General features: G+C 45.0%; 1 protein-coding gene across 3 annotated transcripts in view; it reads left to right on the forward strand.

The window, feature by feature from the left end:
- The first annotated feature begins 4,114 nt into the window (after positions 1 to 4,114).
- Positions 4,115 to 24,407, forward strand: part of LOC135903244 (sodium/iodide cotransporter-like) — an 85,749-nt gene continuing 65,456 nt past the window's right edge. For 2 of the 3 annotated variants that reach the window (XM_065433662.1, XM_070533665.1), the window contains exons 1-3: positions 4,115 to 4,204; positions 10,097 to 10,212; positions 17,501 to 17,761. In XM_065433662.1, the coding sequence (XP_065289734.1) occupies positions 10,102 to 10,212; positions 17,501 to 17,761 (372 nt within the window). In that variant the 5' untranslated portion in view covers positions 4,115 to 4,204; positions 10,097 to 10,101. Of the gene's footprint in view, positions 4,205 to 9,618; positions 9,754 to 10,096; positions 10,213 to 17,500; positions 17,762 to 24,407 lie in introns of those variants that run through there. The other variant, XM_070533664.1, reaches the window with a different exon arrangement.

Raw genomic sequence — 24,407 nt, forward strand, 5'->3', positions numbered from 1 at the left:
GCAAAAAAAACAAAAGAAGAAACCTTGTAAGTCAAAACATGATCACCCAATATCATGTATTATTGTAATTTATGCATCATTTTTCAATAAATCCCGCAACCATCCATTCCCTTGGCTGTGGTTTCCCTTGTGGTAGACTCCCTCCCCCCCCCCTTTTTTTAGAACATTACATTATTTGACTAAGGCCCTTTTCATTTATCTTGCTAATTAGGCAGCCTGCAATACTTAGGTGCAGGAGGCAGGGCTTAGCTTTATTTTAATTATTTTCATTTTTCATAAATTTTTATTGCTCAACACAATCTTTATGTCCCGGCACTGATACTGCTCTCCCCGACGGGCCACCCAAGGGAGTGACAGCAGTAATACACGAGTAACTTGGAAGCAGGGACCACGGCTATACTAGAAGCAGTAACTTATATATGAAACAGAACAGAGCGAAACCATTCCCATACTTTAACTGGTACTCTGTCTACCTTACGAGGTCTATGGAATCCCCATAATACAAATCTATTGATAAATAAAATAAAAAACGAGATTGAAAACTATCTGTATGCATGAAATTACTTTACCAGATATAAAGGGACATAGACGAAATATAGCGAATGAAATGGCCGATTAACTGGAAATATGAGAATATGAATGAATGAATGAATGAATGAATGAATGAATGAATGAATGAATGAATGAATGAATGAATGAATGAATGAATGGTTTATTTCATCATCAGTTCAGCATACATATCCAGTGGTACAGCGGGAAGGGGTGACGAAAAGGCAACTGAATGCCTGACAATGCGCAATCCCCGCCCAGACCACAACATTGCACAACACTCAACGAGTCACTAGATAATACAGCAATGTAGTAAAAAAGGAAAAAAAAAGAAAAGAAAAGCAATTAGTGCAGTACACTCAGCCTGTCATACATAATACATAAATATAACACTACATAATGAAACATAATGTAACACTAATACATCATGTAATACATAAATGCAGAAGAGAAAAAAAAAGAACTAAGCCGTGGTTTTAATAAGTGAACTAGAACATAATATTGATATGAACAGCTTATCGACAAGAAATTTTCATGGCTGAATTTTGAGGCACAATGCAGTTCTGGACGAAAGTATACAATATAAGGAAGTCTTACACGGAAGAGAAAGTGAAAAAAAATGTCATGTTTGAAGCGCCATTAGATAAGCATGTATCTTTTTTTTTTGAAAATTGCTACTGATCGGCTTTCATTCATTCATTTATTTCGGCATACAAACAACAGTGCCAATGACAAAATAATTTCTGAAGAATTTATTATACAAGCAAGGTATAGAAAAATGGAAGGATTACTGGATGAAAGCTAACAAAACGTATGCAGCTGAATGGATTGAAGATGTGGCAAGAATACGTGCACATTTTCCTTTAAATTATTGCACTACGCAAGCTGTCAACCCTCATGGAAGAATTGGCAGCCGCTGTGTCCACGTGATCCCTCATGCCACGTCACGCCGACGATAGCGCCAGCTTTTCCAGTGGTGGAGCTCGGCTACAATATGCTTGGACAGCGCTTATACAATGCTTCCTTTAACCTACAGCAAACGCGTCTGCGATTGGTTAGACATGGTTTGTAAACTTTGCTTGGAAAAGCAATTGGCTTCCCTCTTGCCACGACAGTTGCAATTCTTTCAATACAGCAGTTGCGAATACACGCTCGTGATCTACGGGAACACAAACGGAACCACGCGAAAACAAATATAAGTACACATGTAGAAGAAAGCAATAGAGGTAAATTATGACCTTTTTTGACGTGATGAAAATCTGTATGTGAACTTCTGGTAAACTGTGGTCACAACTGTGGTCGCTACGTTATTTTTGATTAATCTTTGCGTGGTACTGAAAACATTTTCATCACCTACTTCCTTTTGCGCGACAATTTTCGCAACACCTAAGGAAGCACGTTTTGGCAGCGCGCTTCGGAAATTACTGCGAATAAATTCTTGAACCTTTGTTATGTTATAAAGTGAACAGTGCTAATATGTCCTCATGCATTACGTTCCCCGGTTACGTATGGAAGCTATGTGTAAGCAAACTAGTTGTATATAGGCTTACGAAGGGAAATCTTTTTAAAGAGCAATGCCGTCTGGGAATGTAAATCCGGTGGATGAATACTAAAGCAGATGCTAGTCATTTGTCCACTTTATATGATTATTAGCTTGTTTTTCTTTGGGGGGGTGGGGGGGTCTGACTAGAAAGATTACGAAAGCAATGTCAGTAGTCTCAGTCAAAGCCCTTCTCGTAAATTTCATACGCCTGATAATACACTTGAATTATCTGCGACAAACGGATTTTGGTGATTGCGACAAATATGCTAGAACAAAAAACATATAAAGCCTACCTTTGTAAATCAAGTTGGCTAGGTGACCATATGTCATTGCCCCGTTTCAAACGGGATGCCGATAAATCATTAACATCGTATCGTGCCACTGTCACGCGATGTGATATGCGCACCGCGTAGCGTTGATGCATGTGCACTTCTCATTATCGTGGCATATTTTTACACCAGGTGCCAAGCCATGTAGCAGTTCACGGGTAGCGGTACAAGGTATATACAGATGGTTTGAGGAAGAAAAGCAATATTAATGGGAAGCGTACAAAAATGCTAGAACGAATCATTGATCATAGTCATTAACATCGTGCCGTACCGCTTGTTATGCGATGTGAGTAGCGCGCCGCGTAGTGTCGATGTATGGACACCTTGCATTGCAGTTGCATATTATTGCACCAGGTAGCAAGCAACGTAGAAGTATATAGGTAGCGGCACAAGCTAGATAGGGAAGTTTTGAGGAAGAAAAAGAGACTAAGGTGAATATAAATATGTTAGAACTAAAAACCTGTACAGTACACCTAAATAAATTAAGCCTGATTGATGACCATTTTTCACCGCCCCTTTTCACAGGCGATGCCAGTAGCTCATCATCGTCCTCATTAACATCGTACCGTGTCACGTGATGTGAGATGCGCGGCGCATAGCCGTCGATATGCGCACACTCTGCGTTGCAGTTGCATATTAGTAGACCAGGTCACACGCCATGAAGCAGCTCATAGGTAGCGGTAAAATGTACATAGAGAAGGTTTGAAGCAGAAAAAGAACATTACGGAGAAGTATACAAAAATGCTTGAATGACAAACACGTATAGCGTACCTGAATAAATAAAGCAGGCCAGGCGACTCTTTGTCACTGTCCCGTCTCAAAAACGATGCCAATAAATGATCACCATCATTAGCATCATATCGTGCCACTTTTCGAAACTTGACACGCGCGGCACGTAACGGCATTGCAGTTGCGTTGTATTCCACGAAGTGTCCCGGCATATAACAGCTGCATGTAGCAGTTGCAGGTTGCATGTAGCTAGGCCAGCTCAACTCAAACAGGGTAGGTGACTATTTTGCATCGCCTCATTCCAAAGGGGATGCAAATAAATGATGATAATCATCATCATCATCAACAATAACAGCGTGATATTCTACCAAGGGTCAAGGGATCTGACATGCGCGCCGCCTAGTCCCGATACCAGTGTTTACTCTTCGGTACAGGTTATGGCACCTGCTCGCAAGATACGAACCCTTTAGTGCGTGCTGCCAAAAGTGGAGCTCCTATGGAAGGCGCCCCTCTAGCTTACGCTGTGACTGTGCATCGTGTGGCGGGCAGGGCTGCCTTTTTTTTTCAACTGAATTGTAATTCATGCAATGATTTGGGGAGCTAGAGAATTGTGCAGTTTTTGTACATTGCATCAAGTTTATTGTTTTCAACATCTCCCTGTCTAGTTGCTTGCCAGGCAATGCTTTCTGTTGTGCTTGCAATGGCTAGCATGAATTCTGAAGCAGTCCGCAAACAGCATGACGGCGCAACTAGTGTATGGAAGCACGGGCGCGTCTGAAACTCTGTCTCGCAGCGTCATTTAAGTAAGGCTGCCAATGTGCTGGTAGATCAAAATTGTCGTCTATGTAGCTGGCTTCAGCCGTTCTTTCCGAGTGTGCAGCATTGGCACGCTCTGAGCAGCTGTTTCTAAAGCCTGTGACTTACTACCAGCAGCAAGGCTCGCTACACAAGTGCTCTCTGCAGATGGCACACATGTGTTTTGCAAGCACATAGAAGGGAAACGTGAATCGGTCGTCATTCCATCCTACCCAGGCAGCATTCACCCACTGACGAGGTAAGTGTACTCAGAATTCTTAGGTCCAAGGCTTAGAGCGATTCTCCAGGGAGCCCTTGTTTGTACTCCCAGAAGCCAGAAATTCCCAATGCTAGGGAGAAGGTGTGTCATTTATTCCACAAGCAAAGGCTCATTCAATCGTCGATGAACCGGCGAGCCAATTCTCTGTTGGTTGCTTCGTTATAGATGCAGTAATGAAATATGTCAAATAGCCAATCTGCGAGGACCGAGGTAGAATCTGACACAGAGAAATATTTCAACTTTTTACTTGGTTCCACTTTCTCCTTTGTTTTGGAATGCAAGCACATGGCATATTTTTGTACGGCATCAACGAACTTTTCCAACAATGAGTAATTCATTGTATTGCAATGTTTAGTCGAGCAGGTTTAGGCCGAATTTCTTCATCGGAGAAGGATGATAATAATGACCATAATAATAAGCATAACTTATGAATAGGCAGACTATATAAGCCACCTCTCTTTCACAGCCCTAAGGTTGCTGTATCTTCCAAAAGCTTCTATGCAGGGTGTTTCAGCGAACAGATTCAATTTAAAAACAAATTGCCTGGGGCAGAGAACATGATTCTAGACAATGAGCTGGTCTGTTCAAAGAGGCGTACATGCACAAAAATACTGAAATTCATTATCGGCTAAATAACCAAAATTCACCAATGAAGACTTCAATTAATTACTTCATGCCACATATTGATATTGCAATGTAAATGTTCTAGCAGGTGAGACTGCAAGGCCTATTAGTTGGAGAATAATTGTGCAGAGGACATTATTTGTGAGATATGCGTCATCAAAGTTGCGGTAAAAGTGAACCTTGCAGATAAATGCATTGGCGTTCCAGTTACTTATATGCTTCAAGGAATAAAAGCACGTTTTGACGTACTGGTTCGGCAGAAACACGCCAGGTGGAGAGGAATAATTATTACAGGGAAAATGAGACATCCACCCAAACGTAGCTAAATGCTACAAAGGAAACCCATACGGATCCCTCAAAAGAAAAGCTTCGCCGTTGAGGAAAAATTCGCCCTAGTCTGGGACTCGAACCCGGGACCACCGCTATTCCAGGAAAGGGTGGTCCCGGTAGGAAAGGCGGGGGTTCCTGGCTTTTCTTCTTTTCTTCCGAGGGACCCGTATGGGTTTCGTTTGTAGCACTTAGCTACGTTTGGGTGGATGTCTCATTTTCTCTTTATTAAAAGCACGTTTTGTTAAGAACGTAAATGGAATGCCATTGCGTTTCTTCGCAAGATTCAGGAAATAATGCCTTCAAAATAATACCAACTTGATAATTCTTTCCATGTTTATCCGTCTTACCAACTTCCCGGCTTTTTTGTAATTTATTATTATTTATTCTAATATAATTTGTGGCATCCAATATGTGACACAATTAGTTGAAAGATTGTCTAGTGATTTTCTGTTAATTATTCAACAACGCATTTAAAATTTTTATGCAAGTAATCTCCGTCTGTTCGAGTAAACTAGCTCAGATACAAGAATTGCGCTATCTGCAGCAGACCGTTTAAAATATTTTAAAAGTGTTCCCTGGAAGACCCGGTGTAGTGTCTACAGCAAATGCATGAAGGAAGACCTAAGGTATGGTTCAGATAGGTAAAAACGGATATCTCACATTCCAATATTCCTAATACTTTTCAATGGTCTAACAAGTACATAGAACTAAATGGACGAAAGTTGCTAGACCGGCTTCCGACCCCTTTATTAGACTGATAGGGGGAAAATAATCTACACTAAGAATATTACTATAGCTCGCGAACCAAAGGCGACACTTCACTACCATATACTCGCAAGAGGGAAAAAGAAGAAACACGAGTCATGCTCTATGGCCACATGCGTAATATATTCAGCACATGAATGTACTAATAAATAAGCCCTTTATGAAAGTTAAAGCCGTGTTTTCGAAGCCAGTAATCGCTTATGGTCGAGCCTATAGCAGCCAGCCACACGGGGTGCCATCATCATTCATGTATCTTACTAGAACATCGGTTATGGGAGAGTATTACTCAAGGGTAACGCTCTTCCCACATCAAGATGAGCCACATTGGACTTTCTGTACGTCCTTTTCATTCCAAGACCATTTTAATGAAACATGTGGATGCAGCTACCGCACGCGAGAGAGGTGTAAGTGACCTCGAGTGATTGCTTACGCTGCGCTAAAGCACCTGCTGCAGAGACCTGTGTTGCCACCGCCCTCAAATGTGCGAATTGTCTGATGTCCCTGACGCTAAATTGAACAATTTCCGCAAGGTGAAGAAACAAATGATAGTCTTCAAACAGGTGATAGGCAACCATTCGTGTCACCGAGAAGCTCTTGCCACGGATAGAATATGAACTCGATTAGGTTATAATTTGGTTATAATTATATAATATAATTAGGTTATTAGGTTATATTTATATTATAATTAGGTTATTAACTCGAGGTTATAAGCTCGATGCCACCGGATTTGGAGGAACGCCACGACTTTTGTTACGTATATGCAAAATTCGTTTTCCCCTTGCTTTTAGGCCGTCTGTAGTTGATTCGAACTTTCAGAATGAGTTCGTATCAGAGAGAAGAAATACTGAATCTTGGTCCACACTGTCATAGCTACAAGTGGAACCACAGCGCAGCCACAGTCACTCTAGCAATACACATATTGCGGTGTTGTTGGACACAGTGCTTTTTCCGACTAATTACCTGCGGAAGAGGGGCAAGCGCTTGCATTGCTTCGATCTCTTGTGCTAACGATGTTCGATCGCCGTTCTGTCAAATTGTTTTAAGAAATCGCTTTCCAAGAAGGATCATTTATGAACCAAATACAGGCAGTTCGCGAATCCTATCTGCTTCGCTCAGTTGATTGGGTACGTAATATTTATTTCCACCAAAGCGGGACAGTGCACGCAGCAAAATTTACATTCGCACTGATTTGACGCATGCTGCCAGCAGAGCAGAGCTTCCACGCAACACCAAGTATGTCTGCCTCCATGTAGTAAACTTGCTTCTATTTCAACTTATTCAGCCTACATATACACAGCAGAGCGCTTTGACTGCATAGGCTTAGTACCATGCTTTTAAGACCACTAACTCGTTGGGCATCTGCCTAACTGTGCCTCACAAGCCTATGCGGAAGAACTTATTTTAATTACAGGACCAGGAACTTTGCTTTATTTGCCAAGGAAAATTGCATGTCAATTTTTTACTATATATCTGAGGGAGGTAACAACCTTCTTGACGAAACAATGCGGATCACTGGCCTCCACAGTGATATAACCACCGAGTCCATGGAGCAAAGAAGCAGGGGTGACCAGAAAGAATGCTGCCATCCATGGGACCTGCCAAGTCAACCCTAGGATCAGGAGAAGCAAGGCTGGTGCAGTTGGTCGTTCCAGATCCGTGCAGACGGCAAAGGCGGCGTGCACATCAGTGGCATTAGGCATTTGTGAACGGTAGTGCACAGTCAAACATCGCCTGTGAAATCCCCCTACGGGACGAGGAAGAATTCCACCACGATTCTAGCTTCAGTGACGATCTGCACGACAAAACAAAGCTGGTTAGTGGTCTCTAGAGCGCCACAACCACTAAGCCCATAGACAGACGTACAAGGACAACAAAATTACAACCGAACAAAATTGGAACTGGTTTGAAAATCAATTGACTGGATGCGGTTGTAAGAAATCATGCAAGCACATATGACCACAACACATTTAGCCTACGAGAAACGACAGGACACAGCACTACGCGACGAATCAAAACGTCAGCTCTACCTGTATTATAGTCACGCTACGAGTGCCATTCACTAACCTGGTGAGCCAGATGCATCCCCTTCTTTAATTCATGTCTGCTCACCTTGTGCATCTCGTTTTCTTGAGCTAGGTGGGAGATGAGCGGCGTCACTTATGCTAGCAAGTCGACATTATGATGGAAGCCATCTCGTCGAAATGATATATTGTAAAAAGGAAGGTATCGACCAAAACAATACAAATACGCTTTTAAATTGTTTTTGGTTGGTTTCCTGACCTCTTCCTTCTTGCTATAAATAAATTTTAATTGAGCATAGTGAAGAAGAAAAAACAAAGGCCATTTTGCTCGCGCTATTCGTATCTTAGCATAAGCTTACCGAGTGTGATAAAAATAATAGCAGCTTAGTCCATTATCGCAAACACAAAAAAACTATAAATAAAATAATCTCTGTGTTTCGCGTTCATGGCACCTTCAAAATTAAAACCGGCATTTGCGGTTTTTATTTGCTCGCTACAGGGATAATTATTCTTAAAATGCGAACACAGCGCGCCAAGAGAAATATATGAAACGATGTGCATATTGCAGGTTTGTTTCAACTTCTACTTTTAGTAAAAACTACATGTTTGGAGGTAAAAACAAACTACGCTGACCTGAAGGTGCCCAACAATAATTGCTCCAATGCCTTGGCGGGCTGGCGAAAAATAATAGTTTTATGTCTAATGTACAAATAAAAAAGAGAGAAGCCTGCTTCGGTTCAATTCTATTAAACGCCGGCAATTAGTGTCCGTTCAGCACAAGGCGATTTGAAATTCTATTAGCTACATTTAGCCAGAACTGAAACTCCATAGAATCCTTCAGTCCTAAAGAAATATAAAAAGAGTGCACGTCGAAACCTCAATTGCGAACACGTTTCCTGAAAATGCTGTGGTTGTATTTTGATGTATGAGCGAAACGAGAACAAGGTGAAAGCAGGCTCCTGCTTTCACCTTGTTCTGGTTTTGCTCATCGTCTTGAATTTCCATCTCCTGCATTCACCGTGTTTTCCCTTATTTTGATGTAAGTCACTTATATAGGGTGCCCCACGTAATCTAAGTCAAGATTTTGAAAATGAAAGGCACGTCGGAAGCCCATCAAACTGAACGCTTGCTATTGCCGAAAGTACCTCAGACAATTTTTTCGTTTTCCCTATAACTCGCTCCAATAACCAGGTTTACTTAACCAACTTTATATATTCGCTCAGGACCCCAATTATACGCAGGTTTGTAGAGCACCTTCACAAACAACCGATCGTGCTGTTTCCTATAAAATACGACTCACGTAGTCCTTTGTTCGGCGTAGCAAAGAAAGCCCACGAAATGTGAAAAAAAAAATCCACGTGACGAAGGGTTGGGCAAGTGGTATCGTGCTACTCTCAAGCGTGCGTTCGGTGAACAAGGTCAGCAGCATGCATTTGCGTCGGCATCCGGCGGAAGCCGCCGGACCAGCTGCCTACAAACATCGTAACGCCCTGCAGCTTCTCCGTCGCCAGTCGCGATGCAGCCGATCTTGTTCATCGAACACCTCCCCCCCCCCCCCTAAAAGCAGCACAATAACCCTGCGCAAGCGCTCCGTTGCGTGGATTTTATTTTTCATATTTCATGGGCTTTCTTTGCGACCCGGTAAAAAGAACTACGGGATATGTATCTTACGGGGAACAACTCTATAGGCGGTTTCTGCGTACCTGTATATCGTATATCTGCGTATCTGCCAGTGCGAATAGCATGTGTTCAGTTCACTTGGCTTCTGACGCGCCTTTCATCTTTAAGGTATCGGCTCAACTTACGTGGGACACCTTGTATATCTATGTTTCTGAACTTTGGTATCGTGTAGCTCTTGCTTTATTTCATTTTTTGTGCTGATGCTGAATCTATTCACGGTGTATTTGCCTTACTGTGTCACCTTCTGTTTGCAATTGCTTCTTGCTTGGATGCTGTATCTGCCTTGGGATGGCTACCTGCACCTCTGTAAAGCAGTCTAAGGAGCACTTAGCCCGCGTAGCCATCGAGTGTGATCTGATGAACATAATATATGAATTAATCTTTTCTACCGTCATAGGAGCTCAAGCAAATGTACTCAGAGCTCAAAATTCATTTTTTGTATATGTCACAGGAGTCATGTCTGCACCAGCCAGCCTGGACGTCGCAGACACAGTCGTCTTCGGCGTACTCACAGTCGCGGGATACCTGATCGGCCTCTACTTCTCCTTCGCGCGCCGGAGATGTCAGGTGTGTTTCAGTTTGCGAGTTGCAGCTCGTCTGCTCTCTTTAAGGCAGTGTTCGCCTTGCCTGTTTCGCAGAACCACCCAGAACACATATTGAAGGAGACCATGATGAGGGGGCCAGTCAAGGCGTATAAGTTGTGAAAGCGGCTGAGCCCGTCAACAAGACGTTCTACGTACGGACCTTGCAAAATCGACTAAATATCTCGCATGGATTTCCCATTAACGCATTTCCATTATTTATTTTCTTTCAACTGTAAAACGTTCTCACGTTTAATGTCCTGCAACTGTGCCAGTGTGTCAATAAAATTAATTACTGGATCTTTAGATGCCAAAGCCCCTATCTGATTATGACGCACGCGGTATACAGTGGGGGACACCGCATTACATTTTACCTCGTGGTGCTCCTCAAAATGAACCTACATCTTAGCGCACGAGTGTTTTTTGCCTTACGGCCCCGTCATAACGCGCCCATTCCAGCAGGGATCAAACCCCCGACCATGTGTTTTGCTGCGCCACCCCGCAACCACTAAGTTACCACGGCAAGTCTTGCGCTCTTTGGCCAGAAAGGGCCCTCGTGCCATGAAAACCCGTTATTCAATAAATCAACAGCAGCGAGTCTTCCAATCCCGCAGTGCCTCGATCTGTCGGTTAATACAGCCTCGTTCTACAATCAGCTACCTTAGCGTTTAGCTTAGATAGTCTGCTCCGGAAAGCCAGTGGCACCGTGTTTCTGAACGAGGATGTAGGCGTTTCTCTGAGGTTCGCTTTTAAAGGAGATTAAAAAGGGGGTTATTATGAACCGACTGATTCTGTCAGGTGGATGGCAATTTTACCGCCAGGGAAGCTCCCTTCATCTTGTGGATTATAACAGTTCTTTATTCCACGAAGGGTTACACATGGTGTGGTTGTTGCTACTATACAACCTCATAAGTTGGGTACTTGTAAAAATGGTCCAAGGAATATATGCTTCTATATAAGTATAGTCAACGTGTGAAGACAGGAAAAAATATTGTTTGAGAAAGAGAAAATTTATGGCGCCTTCGTTTATTGAGTGATGGAAGAATGAATGAAGTAAGATTACTTTTTATGGCAGATTGTTATGTTTTAGCCGTTTTCGTGTAAGCCCTGTCGATAATTTATTCCCTAACTCTGCTTCAGCACACTAAAAGGAAAACTGGCGATATATACTACGGACGCTCGGCACAACTAAGGTGTGTGTCGTCGTTGATTGTACTGGTTATCATATATTCACGAAACACGTTTTACTGAAGGACATCAAATAACTTGGGCATAATGTTTTAAGGCAGAAAGATAACATGGTAATGAATGCAATATTTTACGGCTAGTATGCTAAGGATGGTTTCAGTGAATCTAACACCGTCACTTCTTTTTGTGAAGGGCATAGACCAAACCGCGGGCTTTCGCACGAAAATAATGAAGATTATAGTGGAGAGTACATGAGTCTGCAAATGTTAATTTGCAACGTAATATTTTAATGTGATGTTAAAGTATGATGTTAATGTATGATGTGAGTGTCCGAAGTGTATGCAATTGAAAGACTTGGCGTAATTCATAGTCTTGGGTTCTTATTGTAGATCTGAGTGTTGTTTCGTGCATCTGTTTATGCCACTGTATGCCTCGAGATAAACTTCATTGTATTCGTGTCGTTAAACCTTTCCAAATAAAGGTTTGAATAGGCTAGAAATTTAGTGCTCTTTAATCGGGTATTTTTCGCAGCGAAGAATATGTCATTGACTTTAGCTATGTTTCATTGCAATAACTGAGGTAAACCATGAAGCTTTCGTTGTATATGTTCTTACTGATCGGTGCGCAATATATGGGCTTGTGGTGCTGCCAGATAACATGGCTACATACATATTGAATGCGCAAGTGCCCCAATGCTTTGTCTCAGGGTTAATCAAACCTTCCAGAGCACACCGAGCGCCTGGTGTCTGCATTGCTTGTATGACTGACAGGGACTAATAATTTAAGCACTGTTTACTGTATGACGTAAGCACATTTTTAACAACTGCTGCTGCTGCCCCATGACTTCTCTGCTGACGTTGTTTGCGGACGATATTGGTAAGCTATTTTATCGCTGCAGCCGCTTCTTAAAGGACGTCATCACTGAGAACTTTGCGCCGCACTGTTCAAAAGCTCCAAAGCAAAAGCAGTAAAATTTTATTGCGATAGCATTTTATGGACACCCCTGGCACATTTATGCCGTCATCGTCGACGTGATTTTCGGTATAAAGTTCAAGGGCCATAACACCATCGCCGCCTGCCCTACGCTGTATGTGCGAGTGAAATCGTGATTGCGAGTGGAATCTTGCTAGGGAAGCCGACGACCGGCGGCTCAATCCCAGGGATGCATCTCCACATGGCTGCCATTCGCTGTTTTGAAGCAGACGCTCTTTCGACGCTAGCGTCAAGGTGCCCTTCAGTTAGGGCCCTAACAGGACGGCGATGCTTTAGCAAAATGGCGGCGCACACGATTGTTTACGTTGTCATGGCAACAGGAACAGCAGCCGCGCGGTGCCTCCTCTCCCTAGCGTTTTTTTATATTTTTTTTTATTTTACCGACCGGCTCCGTTCTCTCACCACCCTTCCTCATGCCCCGCGCGCCTTTACTTTTGCTTTCTTTTTTCCTGTCCACGGCGCGTATTCTTTTTTTCTTTATCGCACATGCGCGCTACCACAGACATTGTTTGTGAACTGGCGAGTGGTGCGCAGTGTTTTCTTTATTCGTTAGCGCGCTCGCAGCCTTGTCCATACTTTGAGTATGCCAGCAAATATGCCAGAACGTACATAAATTCTACTTCCAACACAACAGATCTCTGGCCTCGTTTTATTCTTTTCCGTTTCCGAAAACAAACATTTTTGCATAACTTGGTATGATACACGCTCAGAAAATAAACAAGTGTGAAAAAGTCATGTCATGTACATGACAACTAAACAACACGAAAGTTCAAAGACAGTGAACGGACAAGAAAAAGTCGTGAAATCGCGAAGGCCTTCTCATGTACACACATATAAAAGATTTTTATATAATGCCCTAAAGACCAAAGTGTAGAAGCGCTTCTAATATGCGCACTGAAGGTTTCTGATATACTCACTGAGATATTGCACAAAACTGGACCACGTGTATGCCATAGTCATGACAACAAAAGAAAAGGAAAATTCACTATTAATGGCAAGAAAAATAACACGCAAAATACCTAAAAGATATAACCAAATCCTAAGATTACAGCCATACGAAAAAAACAACAGCTTACTTATGAACCTGCACAAAAGTATGTGAACTACATGGCATGTTCATTACTACTGAACAATATGAAGAAGGCATGGCAGAACAAAAATAACATTGCACTAAAAACATATATGCACATTATCACATTATTTTCCACTTGACCACAACTTGAGTAAAGGTGGCAAGGGGGAAGCTTGCAGAAGGTAGTCAGCTTTTGCTGCAGCAAATAAAAAACATTCGCAGAAAGGCTATTCCTCAATCAAAGACCAGGTGAAATATGCCACCAACACGACTTTTCTTCACGCCGAATGCAATGCTTAGCATTAAAATTACGTCAACTAAGGCACTAAGTCGTACCTACTGGGCACTCGTTTGTGTCATAGACAAGAACTGCAAGAATCTGCATTCAGAACACTTGCAATGCTCCTGCTTTCCAGAAGAAAAAAGCGTATCATACGTACTCATGAAGGTTGTTTGCGCGGTTTTCCCATCGGCTATTACTGAGATAATACAAAAACACGAACAGTAATTGTTCAGCTGTTATTATGTTTGCAGAACATGACACACAGAAAAAGCACTCACGGCTGAATGGAGAGCTGGGAAAGTTAATGAAGTTGCCGCATGAGACTTGGCACAGAAAAACACAAGTCATAGACCAGGTGACAATGATGAGGAAAATCTATTTGTCAGCTTTCTCTACCGGTAAGAGGAACGTCAAGTCAAGGTGCCTCCAGTCAAGGCGCAACGACGTCCGGAGACTCATGGAGCACACACCTGGACAGGGCCGTGTTCGTGTAGTACATGCCATTTCTGATGTCCTTGGGTCTGCGCGCTCACCTGTTGTCTTTGGGCATGCGGAACTTGTTTTTGAGGTATTCGTGCACCACTGCATGATGCACGAGCGGTACGAGCCGTGAAACGGGTGAAACATCGCGGAGCGCAAGCACAGAGCTATAGGAGACCACGAAACTGGTCTTCGATGCCACTTTCCGACACCAGTTTCCGATACCAGTTCGAAACGCTTCCCGATAACAGCAGATAACGTAACATGAAACATCATCCAGTAGGTTCAGCTGGCGCCGGGCTGGTGGGCGCGCGCGGAGACAGTCAAAGTTGAGGAAGTTGCGAGGGAGGGCAAGGGGAGAGGAGTTGAGAGGAGGGGCGAAAGGGCACTGCTTCCTGGATCGGCGCGCGCCAATCCAGGAGATCGTACAAGGGCAGCGTATTTGCTTTCCCGCTCTCCTTATAGATGGCGCCAATTACCTCTGCCACCGGAGCGGCCGAGTTTCTCAGGCTGGGCTCAAGCTCGCTAGCGTGAAAGGGAAGAAAGCGGGGAGGAAGGGCTTCTTCTTCTGGTGCGAGAAAACGGGGTGGAAGGGAGGGAGGGGAAGCGGGATTCTACTCTTGGCCTCTTCGATTTTTCACTTGGGGGCAAGCTCCACCACTGGAAAAGCTGGCGCCACCGTCGGTGTGACATGGCATGAGGGATCACGTGGACACAGCGGCCGCGTCGGCTGATTCGGAAGCGCCAAAGCGAGCTGCACACGAAAGTTTAAAGTGCCACCTGCGTGGCGGTTCTGATTAGGTGATGAGGCTTTATCGCCTTGGGGGGGGGGGGGGGTGAGGTCTCATCATCATCATCATCAACCTGGGTACGCCCACTGCACGGAAAAGGCTTCTCCCATACTTCTCCAACTACCCTGTCGTGTGCTCATTGTGACCATGTTGTCTCTGCAAACTTCTTAATCTAATCCGCCCACCTAACCTTCCGCCGCCCCCTTTTATGCTTCCCTTCTCTTGGAATCCAGGCCGTAACCATCAATGACCATCAGTTATCTTCCCTCCTCATTACACGTCCTGCCCATGTCCATTTCTTTTTCTTTATTTCCACTAAGATGTCATTCACTCGCGTTTGTTCCCTCACCAATCTGCTCTTTTCTTATCTCTTAACCTACACCCATCATTCTTTCCATAGCCCGTTGGGTCGTCCTCAATTGAAGTAGAACCCTTTTCGTAAGCCTTCTGGTTTCTGCCCAGCAGGTGAGTACTGGTAAGACACAGCTGTTATACACTTTTCTTCTGAGGGTTAATGGCAAGCTGCTGTGCATGATCTGATGTTGCCTGCCAAATGCACCCCAGCCCATTCTTATTCTTCTGATTATTTCGCTCTCATGATCCGGATCCGCGTTCACTACCTGCCCTGAGTAAATGTATTCCCTTACCACTTCCAGTACCTCGCTACCTGTCGTAAACTGCTGTTCTCTTCCGAGACTGTTAAACATTACTTTAGGTTTCTGAAGATTAATTTTTAGAACCACCCTTCTGCTTTGCCTCTTCAAGTCAGTGAGCATGCATTGCAATTTGTCCCCAGAGTTGCTAAGCAAGGCAATATCATTAGCGAATCGCAGGTTACTAGGGTATTCTGCATTAACTCTTATTCCCAGTTCTTCCCAATCCAGGTCTCCGCATACCTCCTGTAAGCACGCTGTGAATAGCATTGGAGAGATCGTATCTCCCGGCCTGACGCCTTTCTTTATTGGGATTTTGTTGCTTTCCTTATGGAGGACTATGGTGGCTGTGGAGCCGCTATAGATATCTTTCAGTATTTTTACATACGGCTCGTCTACACCCTGATTCCGTAATGCCTCCATGACTGCTGAAGTTGCACCTGAATCAAACGCTTTCTCGTAATCAATAAAAGCTATATATAAGGGTTTGTTATATTCCACACATTTCTCTATCACCTGATTGATACTGTAAAATATTGCCTATTGTTGAGCATCCTTTACCAAATGCTGCCTGGTCTTTTGGTTGACACAAGTATAAGGTGTTCCTGATTCTATTTGCGATTACCTTAGTATATACTTTGTAGGTAACGGACAGTAAGCTGATCGTTCTATAATTTTTCAAATCTTGGGCGGACTATGGGCGTCTGCTTGACAACATTTGAAAGTACTATAATAGCTAGTGGCTGCCTTTGGAGGCGTTCCACATGGTAGGCTACTGCTCAATGCCGCAGTGCCGGACGTACGAAACGGAGCCCGGTGTCAGCCTTATTCACGTAACCACAGGACAAGGAGCTGCGTGATGCTTGGCTCGCGAAACTTAGAACCGGCAGGCAGCAATCGGCTACAACTCGGGTATGCAGCCAGCATAGACGCGAGGAAGATTTCTGCTACGGCGCCTGGACTGCCATGTTCGGAGAGTAGCAGAAGACGCGCACAGAGACACTCACCCGCGTCCGCTCCCCGGCTAATGTGATGACTGTTTCGCCTATGAACTTGTTGATGCTAGATACTGGCAAGTTTACTGGAACAGAAAGGGAGCGGTAAGACACACATTAAAAAGGCATGGCACATGATCATGTTTGTGTTATGAATTAATGCACTGGATTACGAAAAAGGAGCAGAGGGAAATCGCACGCAGAGAAGACCGATAAACATACAGTGCGACGCAGCTTGAGAAATAGTATTGAAATCTCGTAGAATTTAGAAGATATAAAAGGATTGAATCGTCGCGATGGCACATGACAGTCGCCGTAGGCATCGAAGTCTCCATAACGAAATTATTTTTGAACAGTGCTGATAGCGTCCACGCAACAATGGTTGCTTGTGTACTGTCATATGCTCATATGCTGAGGCCTAAAGCTCACGGCACAGTGCGAAAACGCGCTCACAGCGGAAGCTAAATATTGTGCGAGGACATGCATGCAGACGCGCAGTCGGTCGTTGCAAACCCGTGCGATCTTTCGAAGTCCGCCAAGTGCCATTCTGCGATTGATGCCATATTCCTGCACTTGTGTTTCTGCGTGGCGCAACGCTATGTGTGCCTGTCGGCTGTTACGAGGCAAGCTGACAGCTATTAAATTATGATTACTAATATTGGCCCACTGGCTAGCCTTACGGCTTTGCCGCAGTTATTGCGGTGACATATATGGTCCCTGCATTTAAACTGCAAATTAGCAGCTAATTCCGGCAATGGATCGACCGTTCAGTGGTGTTCACACTATTGTCGCTGTGCCGTACATTCTCGCTCAATTCAGGAGTCGTCCAGCAACAGCAGCGCCGCCGCCGCCGAGCAGGAGGCCTTCCTCGGCGGCCGCACCCTCCCCGCGTTCGCCCTCGCCGTGTCCGTGGTCGCGTCCGTGGCCACAGCCGGGAACGTGGTGGGCTTCGTGGCGCACTATTACGCCTACGGATTTCACGCCATCTTGCCTTCGACTGGCATACCGCTTGCGGCGATATTCGCGACAATGGCGTTGGTGCCGCTGCTGTACCGCCTGCGAGTTGCCTCCATATTCCAGGTGAATACGAGAGGGTGCAATGGCGGAGGCATCATAATTCCGACCGAGGTATGGCGTATATTGCACTGCTCCATTTTGAATAACAGTGCGTTAGCCTTAGGTGCGTCAAAGCGTAAAAAGTGCATTTGTGTGAAGTGTGCGAAGCCTGTGACGGGACATGTATTGTGGATGTGAAAACGGCGCCGCGATAGATCAGTTTGTAAGAGCACCGCACGCGTAATGCCAAGACCTGGGTTCGTGTTCCAGCTGCGGACATTTGTATATTTGTCCAATTTAATTTCCATTTACTTAGAATTGATTTATTTCAATTCAGTAACGAACTACTGATAATTTCCCATGCGATGTCTTTGGTGTGATTGTTTGTTTACTTATGATATGACTATAGATGTATACCGGGTCTTTCAGCGAACACTTTCAGATTCTATTAAAGGCTGCCAGTGTCAGATAGCACAATTCTGGTTCATGAGCTGGTCTACTCGAAGAGGCGCACATGTACAAACGAAATTAATGCATAATGAAATAATTAAAAAAAATTGATTAGTAATTCTTTAAGCAATCACCTTTTGTCCAATATTGCATTTTGTAACACCTTGTAGGGGCAGCACAAGACGACGAAGACAGAAGGCCAAGCAGTACCATCTCGCCTAACTGTCGATCCTTTTGCATTTTGTAAATTCTAATCGTGGAAATGGCCAGGCAGATCAACTTAAAATGAATTCTCAGGATGACACCAGTTATAATAATTTCCGAACATTACAGAGAACTCCAGTGGCGTTCCAGTTACTTTCATAACAAAACGTCCTTTTACGCACTCAAGGACAAAAGTAGCTGGAACGCCAATGCATTTCTCTGCAAAGTTCGAGTAATAATCTATCAAAAGTGGTGTCATCCTGAGAATTCGTTCAACGTGGACCCGCCTTGCCAGCTGTGCGGCTAGAGTTTGTGAATTGCACTATAAGCCAAAAGGTAAATATTTAAAAAGTTAATTAGTGGGTATTTCTGAATTAGTCAATTGTAAATTTCAATGTTTTGTTCGAGCAGTATCCCCTGCTTCGTGAAGACCACCTCATGAACTACAACTGTGCTTTCTGCCACAGGCAACCTTTAGGAATTTTTGAAAATGTTCACTGAAACACACGCTATACCAAGTGTCCCAGTTGACTTGGACCAAGATTTTTAAAAAACTCTCGACAGCTCTAGATAAACTGTACCGACTGCATGGTAGCCGTCGTCGTGTGTACTTACGGCCAATATTTTTTTCATCATGAAGTAGTAATTCTTTTTTGCTTTTAATTAGTGAAGCTTTCAATTATTCCTTGAATCGCAAACATATCAGTTATGAAGTTGTAGGGCACCTCAAACAACCTCCGAATCAAGCATTCATCTCGTGCTCAGCTTTGCCTCGTTGGATTTTGCAAGAAAAAACAAAAGCGCGCGAAACAGGCGATATAAGCGCCCCCAAATCAATAGCCACGATTAAACGGCTCTACTAGCGGCGGCAGCTCGATAAAGGGCTTCACGCAATGTGTTGGTTGCGACATCATGAGAACACGCCGCTGTCACATTGATAAGCGTACCGGAGCCGTAGGGGGGCAGGGGGGGGGGGGGGGGGTTGCAGGAGGAATTCGAGACCGCGAAGCGGTGACGACGCACTTGGGAGCGTTATTTTGTAAGATAGGCGCGTAAGTGTAAGATGGGCGAACCCAGAACGCATGGTCCTTTTGTAGCCTCTAGCAATTGAAACAAGCCTTGCGCATGCATCGAATGTGTTTTGGCGTATCTGTACGGCCAGCATATGTTGTTGTCGATTACGTAAAACATTTTTGCTTGACGTGTCAGTGCGTAGATATTAACGGGATATCTCGACGGTACCGCATCACTGACTTGCTCTTCAAGAAGACAGCCATGCCCTTCACGAATGATCAGAATGGTAAAATGATCCGGGCTCTGGCGGCGGCACATGGCGACAAGAGAAAAGCAGCCAAGCTGTTCCGGATGTGGCACTGTGGAGGACGCCCTATCCCGCCAACACTTCTTAGAACGTGCGAAGTCCGTTGCGAGACGGGTAGCTTTACATGAAAGCTACACCAGGCTGCGACGGTAGTTGAAGAGGCGTAAACGGATGTTTTGCCATTATTTGCTGCTAACCCTCGCGGTAGTGTACGCGACGCCAGTGCGGAGGCCGCAAACTCAAGGTCATCAGTGCGGAGGATATTTGAAAAAAAAATGTCATATGCACCCGTACAATGTACCTCTTCGCCAAAACTTGAAGATCGAGATTTCACCCCGCAGGGGCGTCTGCGCAAGCAGGCGTTTGGTGTGTTGCGACACCACGGACCCGAGCACATGAGGGTTGGAACCTCCCGCGTGTAGCCGTGCGCGGCTTAGCCGTGTCTGGGGAAAAGGGGATCCTGGGGGTTGAGCCGATGCTGGGTGTTTGGACCTTTAAGGCCCCCCGGCGGAGGCAACACACCCCTTTGGCCTCTGCTTCACATAGACGGCACCCCCGGACTGACCCACCCGGAGGAAATCGGCAGTCGCCTTTTCCTGTCCTCCTCTCCAATCTTCGTCTTTCTCTCTCGTCTTTTTCATCTTTCCTGTCTTCTCATCACTTCTCCTCACTTCCTAGTTTCCCGGCGGCAAGGGTTAACCTTGTGTAGCTGGCCAGCCTTGGTTATGCTGTATTTGGTTATAGCAGCGATGTACGGCTGGCGTTGGCAGGGTTTCTATAGCAGGAGCTCCTGTCACGTCCCCCTGTTGGGCTCCATGGTGGGTGGTCGGCATCGCGGCCGAAAACCCAATTGTACTTATGGAAAACGCTTTTCCTAAACTCCCTGATCGCCCTCAGAAACGAGGGCGCACCGAAGAGGTCTTTCAGTTTTTCGGACGCCAAGCCCACAATTTTCCACGTTTTCATGTCATCCACTCAGAAAAACCAGCTAAACAAGTACGAACAATCTCCCCTTTCCTTGTCTCTAAGTCTCTTACCGAAGTTTTTGGCCCAGGATATAAGGTGTCGAGGATGGCTAGCGGTGACCTCGTCTTGGAGCTCCGCGACCAGAAGCAATTTGAGAAGCTGCCATAGCTAGTATCATTTGGGGAGACCCAAGTAGTAGTAACCCCGCACCGCACGATGAATACCTCCCGCGGCGTTGTCTCCGACGATGATTTGCTAGAGCTCCCTGAGGCTGAACTGTTGGAGGGCTTCAGTGAACAAAATGTCATAAACGTCAAAAGAATGAAGATGAGGCGAGACGGTAAAGAAATTGCGACCAAACACATAATACTCACCTGCAATTCAAGTGTCCTGCCCGAGTCAATCGAGGCCGGGTACATCAAGCTTCGTGTAAGACCGTACGTGCCAAATCCCTTGAGATGTTTCAAATGCCAGCGTTTCGGCTACAGCTCGCAGAGCTGCCGAGGCCGCCAAACATGTGCGAAATGTAGTGCCCTTGAACACGCCACTGAGGCATGTAATAACTCTCTCCACTGTGTAAACTGTGACGGGGACCACGCCACGTACTCGCGGTCGTGCCCCTCCTGGAAGAAGGAAAAAGAAATAGTAACTATAAAAGTAAAAGAGAATGTATCGTTAAAAGAGGCACGAAGGCGGGTAGCATACCTGCCAAAGAAAACCTTTGCCGATGTGGCGCGTCAGGCGGCAGAGTCACAACGGCCTCCGGCGGCTGTCCGACCCACACGCAGTGAGTCGGCAGTTACGCCATTTGGCCCCGCGGCGGTTGCAGCTAGCGCTGCTCCGTCAACCGAGGAGAAGGGACCGTCGACCCCGAAGGTGGGCGCAGCCGAGGCTGCCTCAACCTCCCAGGTCCCTTCCAGGGCTGGCAACGGCCGGCGCAGCCAAATCTCCCAGGGAGCCCCATCGACCTCCGGGCTGGTGGGCGCAGGGGTCTTGCCCTCCAAGGCAAGACCCCTCGGGACCCCTCGCAAGACCCCTCGCAAGGCCCCTCGGGACAAGACCCCTCGGGACACTTCTCGCTCGCAAGAGCGAGAAGTTTCCCGAGAGGGATAGGTGTAGTGTCCATTGCCTCACAAGAGGCAATGGACACTACACCTATCCTCCAGGGGCGCCAAGCGCCTAAGGAGCGGCGAGGTTCACTCGAACGCTTCAAAAAGAGCAAAACCCCGGTTACAGGACCTCGAAAGGGCTTTGTAATCTAAGACATCCCTACCGTTTTCGTAAACACAGCACCAATTTAATTTAAAATATGGATACACAAATCATTCAATAAAACGTCAGAGGTCTACTTAGGAATCTTGAAGATGTTCAAGAACTCATCCATAAACACAATCCAAAAGTGCTGTGTTTACAGGTGTTTACAGGTGACACACTTAAAATCTACACACACAAACTGTCTCCGAAAGCACGTTACGTTTCGCAAAGACCGCGAGGATGCTGTCGCAGCATCTGGCGGTGTAGCTATTATTGCTGACAAAAGTGTAGCGTGTCAGCATCTAAAGCTCCAAACGGCCCTTGAGGCCGTGGCCGTTCGAAGCCGTACTTTTAAATAAACTCATTACAATCTGTTCTCTGTATATACCACCACATCATCACCTTCACAGACGCGACTTACAGTCATTAATAGATGAGCTTCCGGACCCCTATTTTATTCTTGGTGATTTTAATGCACACAATACTTTGTGGGGCGATTCACGCTGTGATGCGCGAGGTCGCGTCATTGAACAGGTGCTTTTTTCCTCTGGAAGATGTCTCTTGAACACGAAGGAGCCCACATATTTTAACCTGTCCAACAAGTCATACTCTGCCATAGATCTTAGCATTTTATCGCCGACGCTTTTACCCTATTTTAAATGGAATGTGCTTAACAACCCGTATGGGAGTGACCACTTCCCAATAATCCTAACTGCGCCGAAACAAGATAAACTTCCCCCACTGGTCCCTCGGTGGAAGATTGACTCAGCCGATTGGGAACGGTACCGAACTCTTACTTACATGACGTGGACTGAGATGTCTGGTATAACCATAGATGATGCTGTTGCATATTTTACAGCTTTTATACTGGATGCCGCCTGTAAATGTATTACACAAACGAGCGACATGGGTTCCAAACGGCGTGTTCCCTGGTGGAACGATGCATGCAGGCAAGCACGGATATTTCGTGATTCTCCATCTGCTGAAAACCTGGAAAACATTAAACATGTCAAATCCCAGGCAAGGAGAACGCGCCGACAAGCAAGACGAGAGAGTTGGACGAAGTTCATATCAAGCATCAACTCGTACACAGATGAGACAAAAGTATAGAATAGAGTGAAGAAAGTTAATGGGCAACAAACGTATTCCTTACCTCTAGTAAATAGCCACGGAGAAAGCCTTGAAGACCAAGCCAACTTTCTCGGTGCACATTTTGAATACATATCGAGCTCTTAACACTACTCCGAAACCTTCCTAAAATACAAAACACAAATAGAACAGCAAAAATTAGAAAGAAAATCTGCTAAAAGTGCTGCGTACAACGGTACATTCTGTATAGCAGAACTGCAGGCAGCACTAAACTGTTGTAATACATCCGCCCCAGGTTCAGAGCGCGTAATATATGAGATGTTAAAACAACTACCATCCGAAACACAGAAAACCCTCTTTTACCTATACAACGTTATTTGGTCTTCCGGCGAGATCCCCTCTGTTTGGAAGGAAGCTATTGTTATTCCAATCCTAAAACGCGGAAAGGATCCTTCCTCGGTATCGAGTTACAGGCATATAGCATTAACAAGTTGCCTCTGCAAAGTATTCGAAAAAATGATTAACTGTCGCCTACTGCACTTCCTAGAATCAAGCAAATCGCTGGACCCATACCAGTGCGGGTTTCGGGAGGGTCGATCCACTACTGACCATCTCATACGTATCGAGGCACGTATCCGTGAAGCTTTTGTTCATAAGCAGTTTTTCGTATCAGTAATCTTAGATATGGAGAACGCCTATGATACAACGTGGCGGTTTGGTATTTTGAGAGACCTCTCACAGTTAGGTGTACACGGAAATATGTTCAATGTTATCGAAAGTTATCTGTCGAATCGGACATTCCGTGTTCGAGTGGGCACTGTTCTGTCACAGAAATTTGTACAGGAAACTGGAGTGCCGCAGGGCGGGGTGCTCAGCTGCACGCTCTTTATAGTAAAAATGAATTCCCTTCGTCTACACATACCACATAACGTCTTCTATTCAACGTATGTTGACGATGTGCAGATAGGTTTTCAATCAAGTTCTCTTGCTATCTGTGAGCGACAGATCCAGCTTTGTCTTAACAGGGTCTCCAAATGGGCTGATGTGAACGGGTTCAGACTGAACCCACAAAAAAGCACCTGTGTCATTTTCTCTAGAAAAAGAGGCCTGCACCCTGATCCTGAAATTGTGTTGCATGGTGAGGGTCTGCCCGTAAACAGGGAACATAAATTTTTAGGCATAATTTTAGACGCGAAACTAACCTTTGTACAGCACATAAAATATCTTAAAGACAAGTGCATGAAAACAATGAATATCTTAAAGGTGCTCTCACGCACAACCTGGGGCAGTGATAGAAAATGCCTCTTGAACTTGTACAAAAGCCTCATACGCACACGACTAGACTATGGAGCCATAGTTTACCTGTCGGCTACTCCAACTGCTCTA

Source organism: Dermacentor albipictus, chromosome 2, assembly GCF_038994185.2.
Source record: "Dermacentor albipictus isolate Rhodes 1998 colony chromosome 2, USDA_Dalb.pri_finalv2, whole genome shotgun sequence".
Lineage (NCBI taxonomy): Eukaryota > Metazoa > Arthropoda > Arachnida > Ixodida > Ixodidae > Dermacentor > Dermacentor albipictus.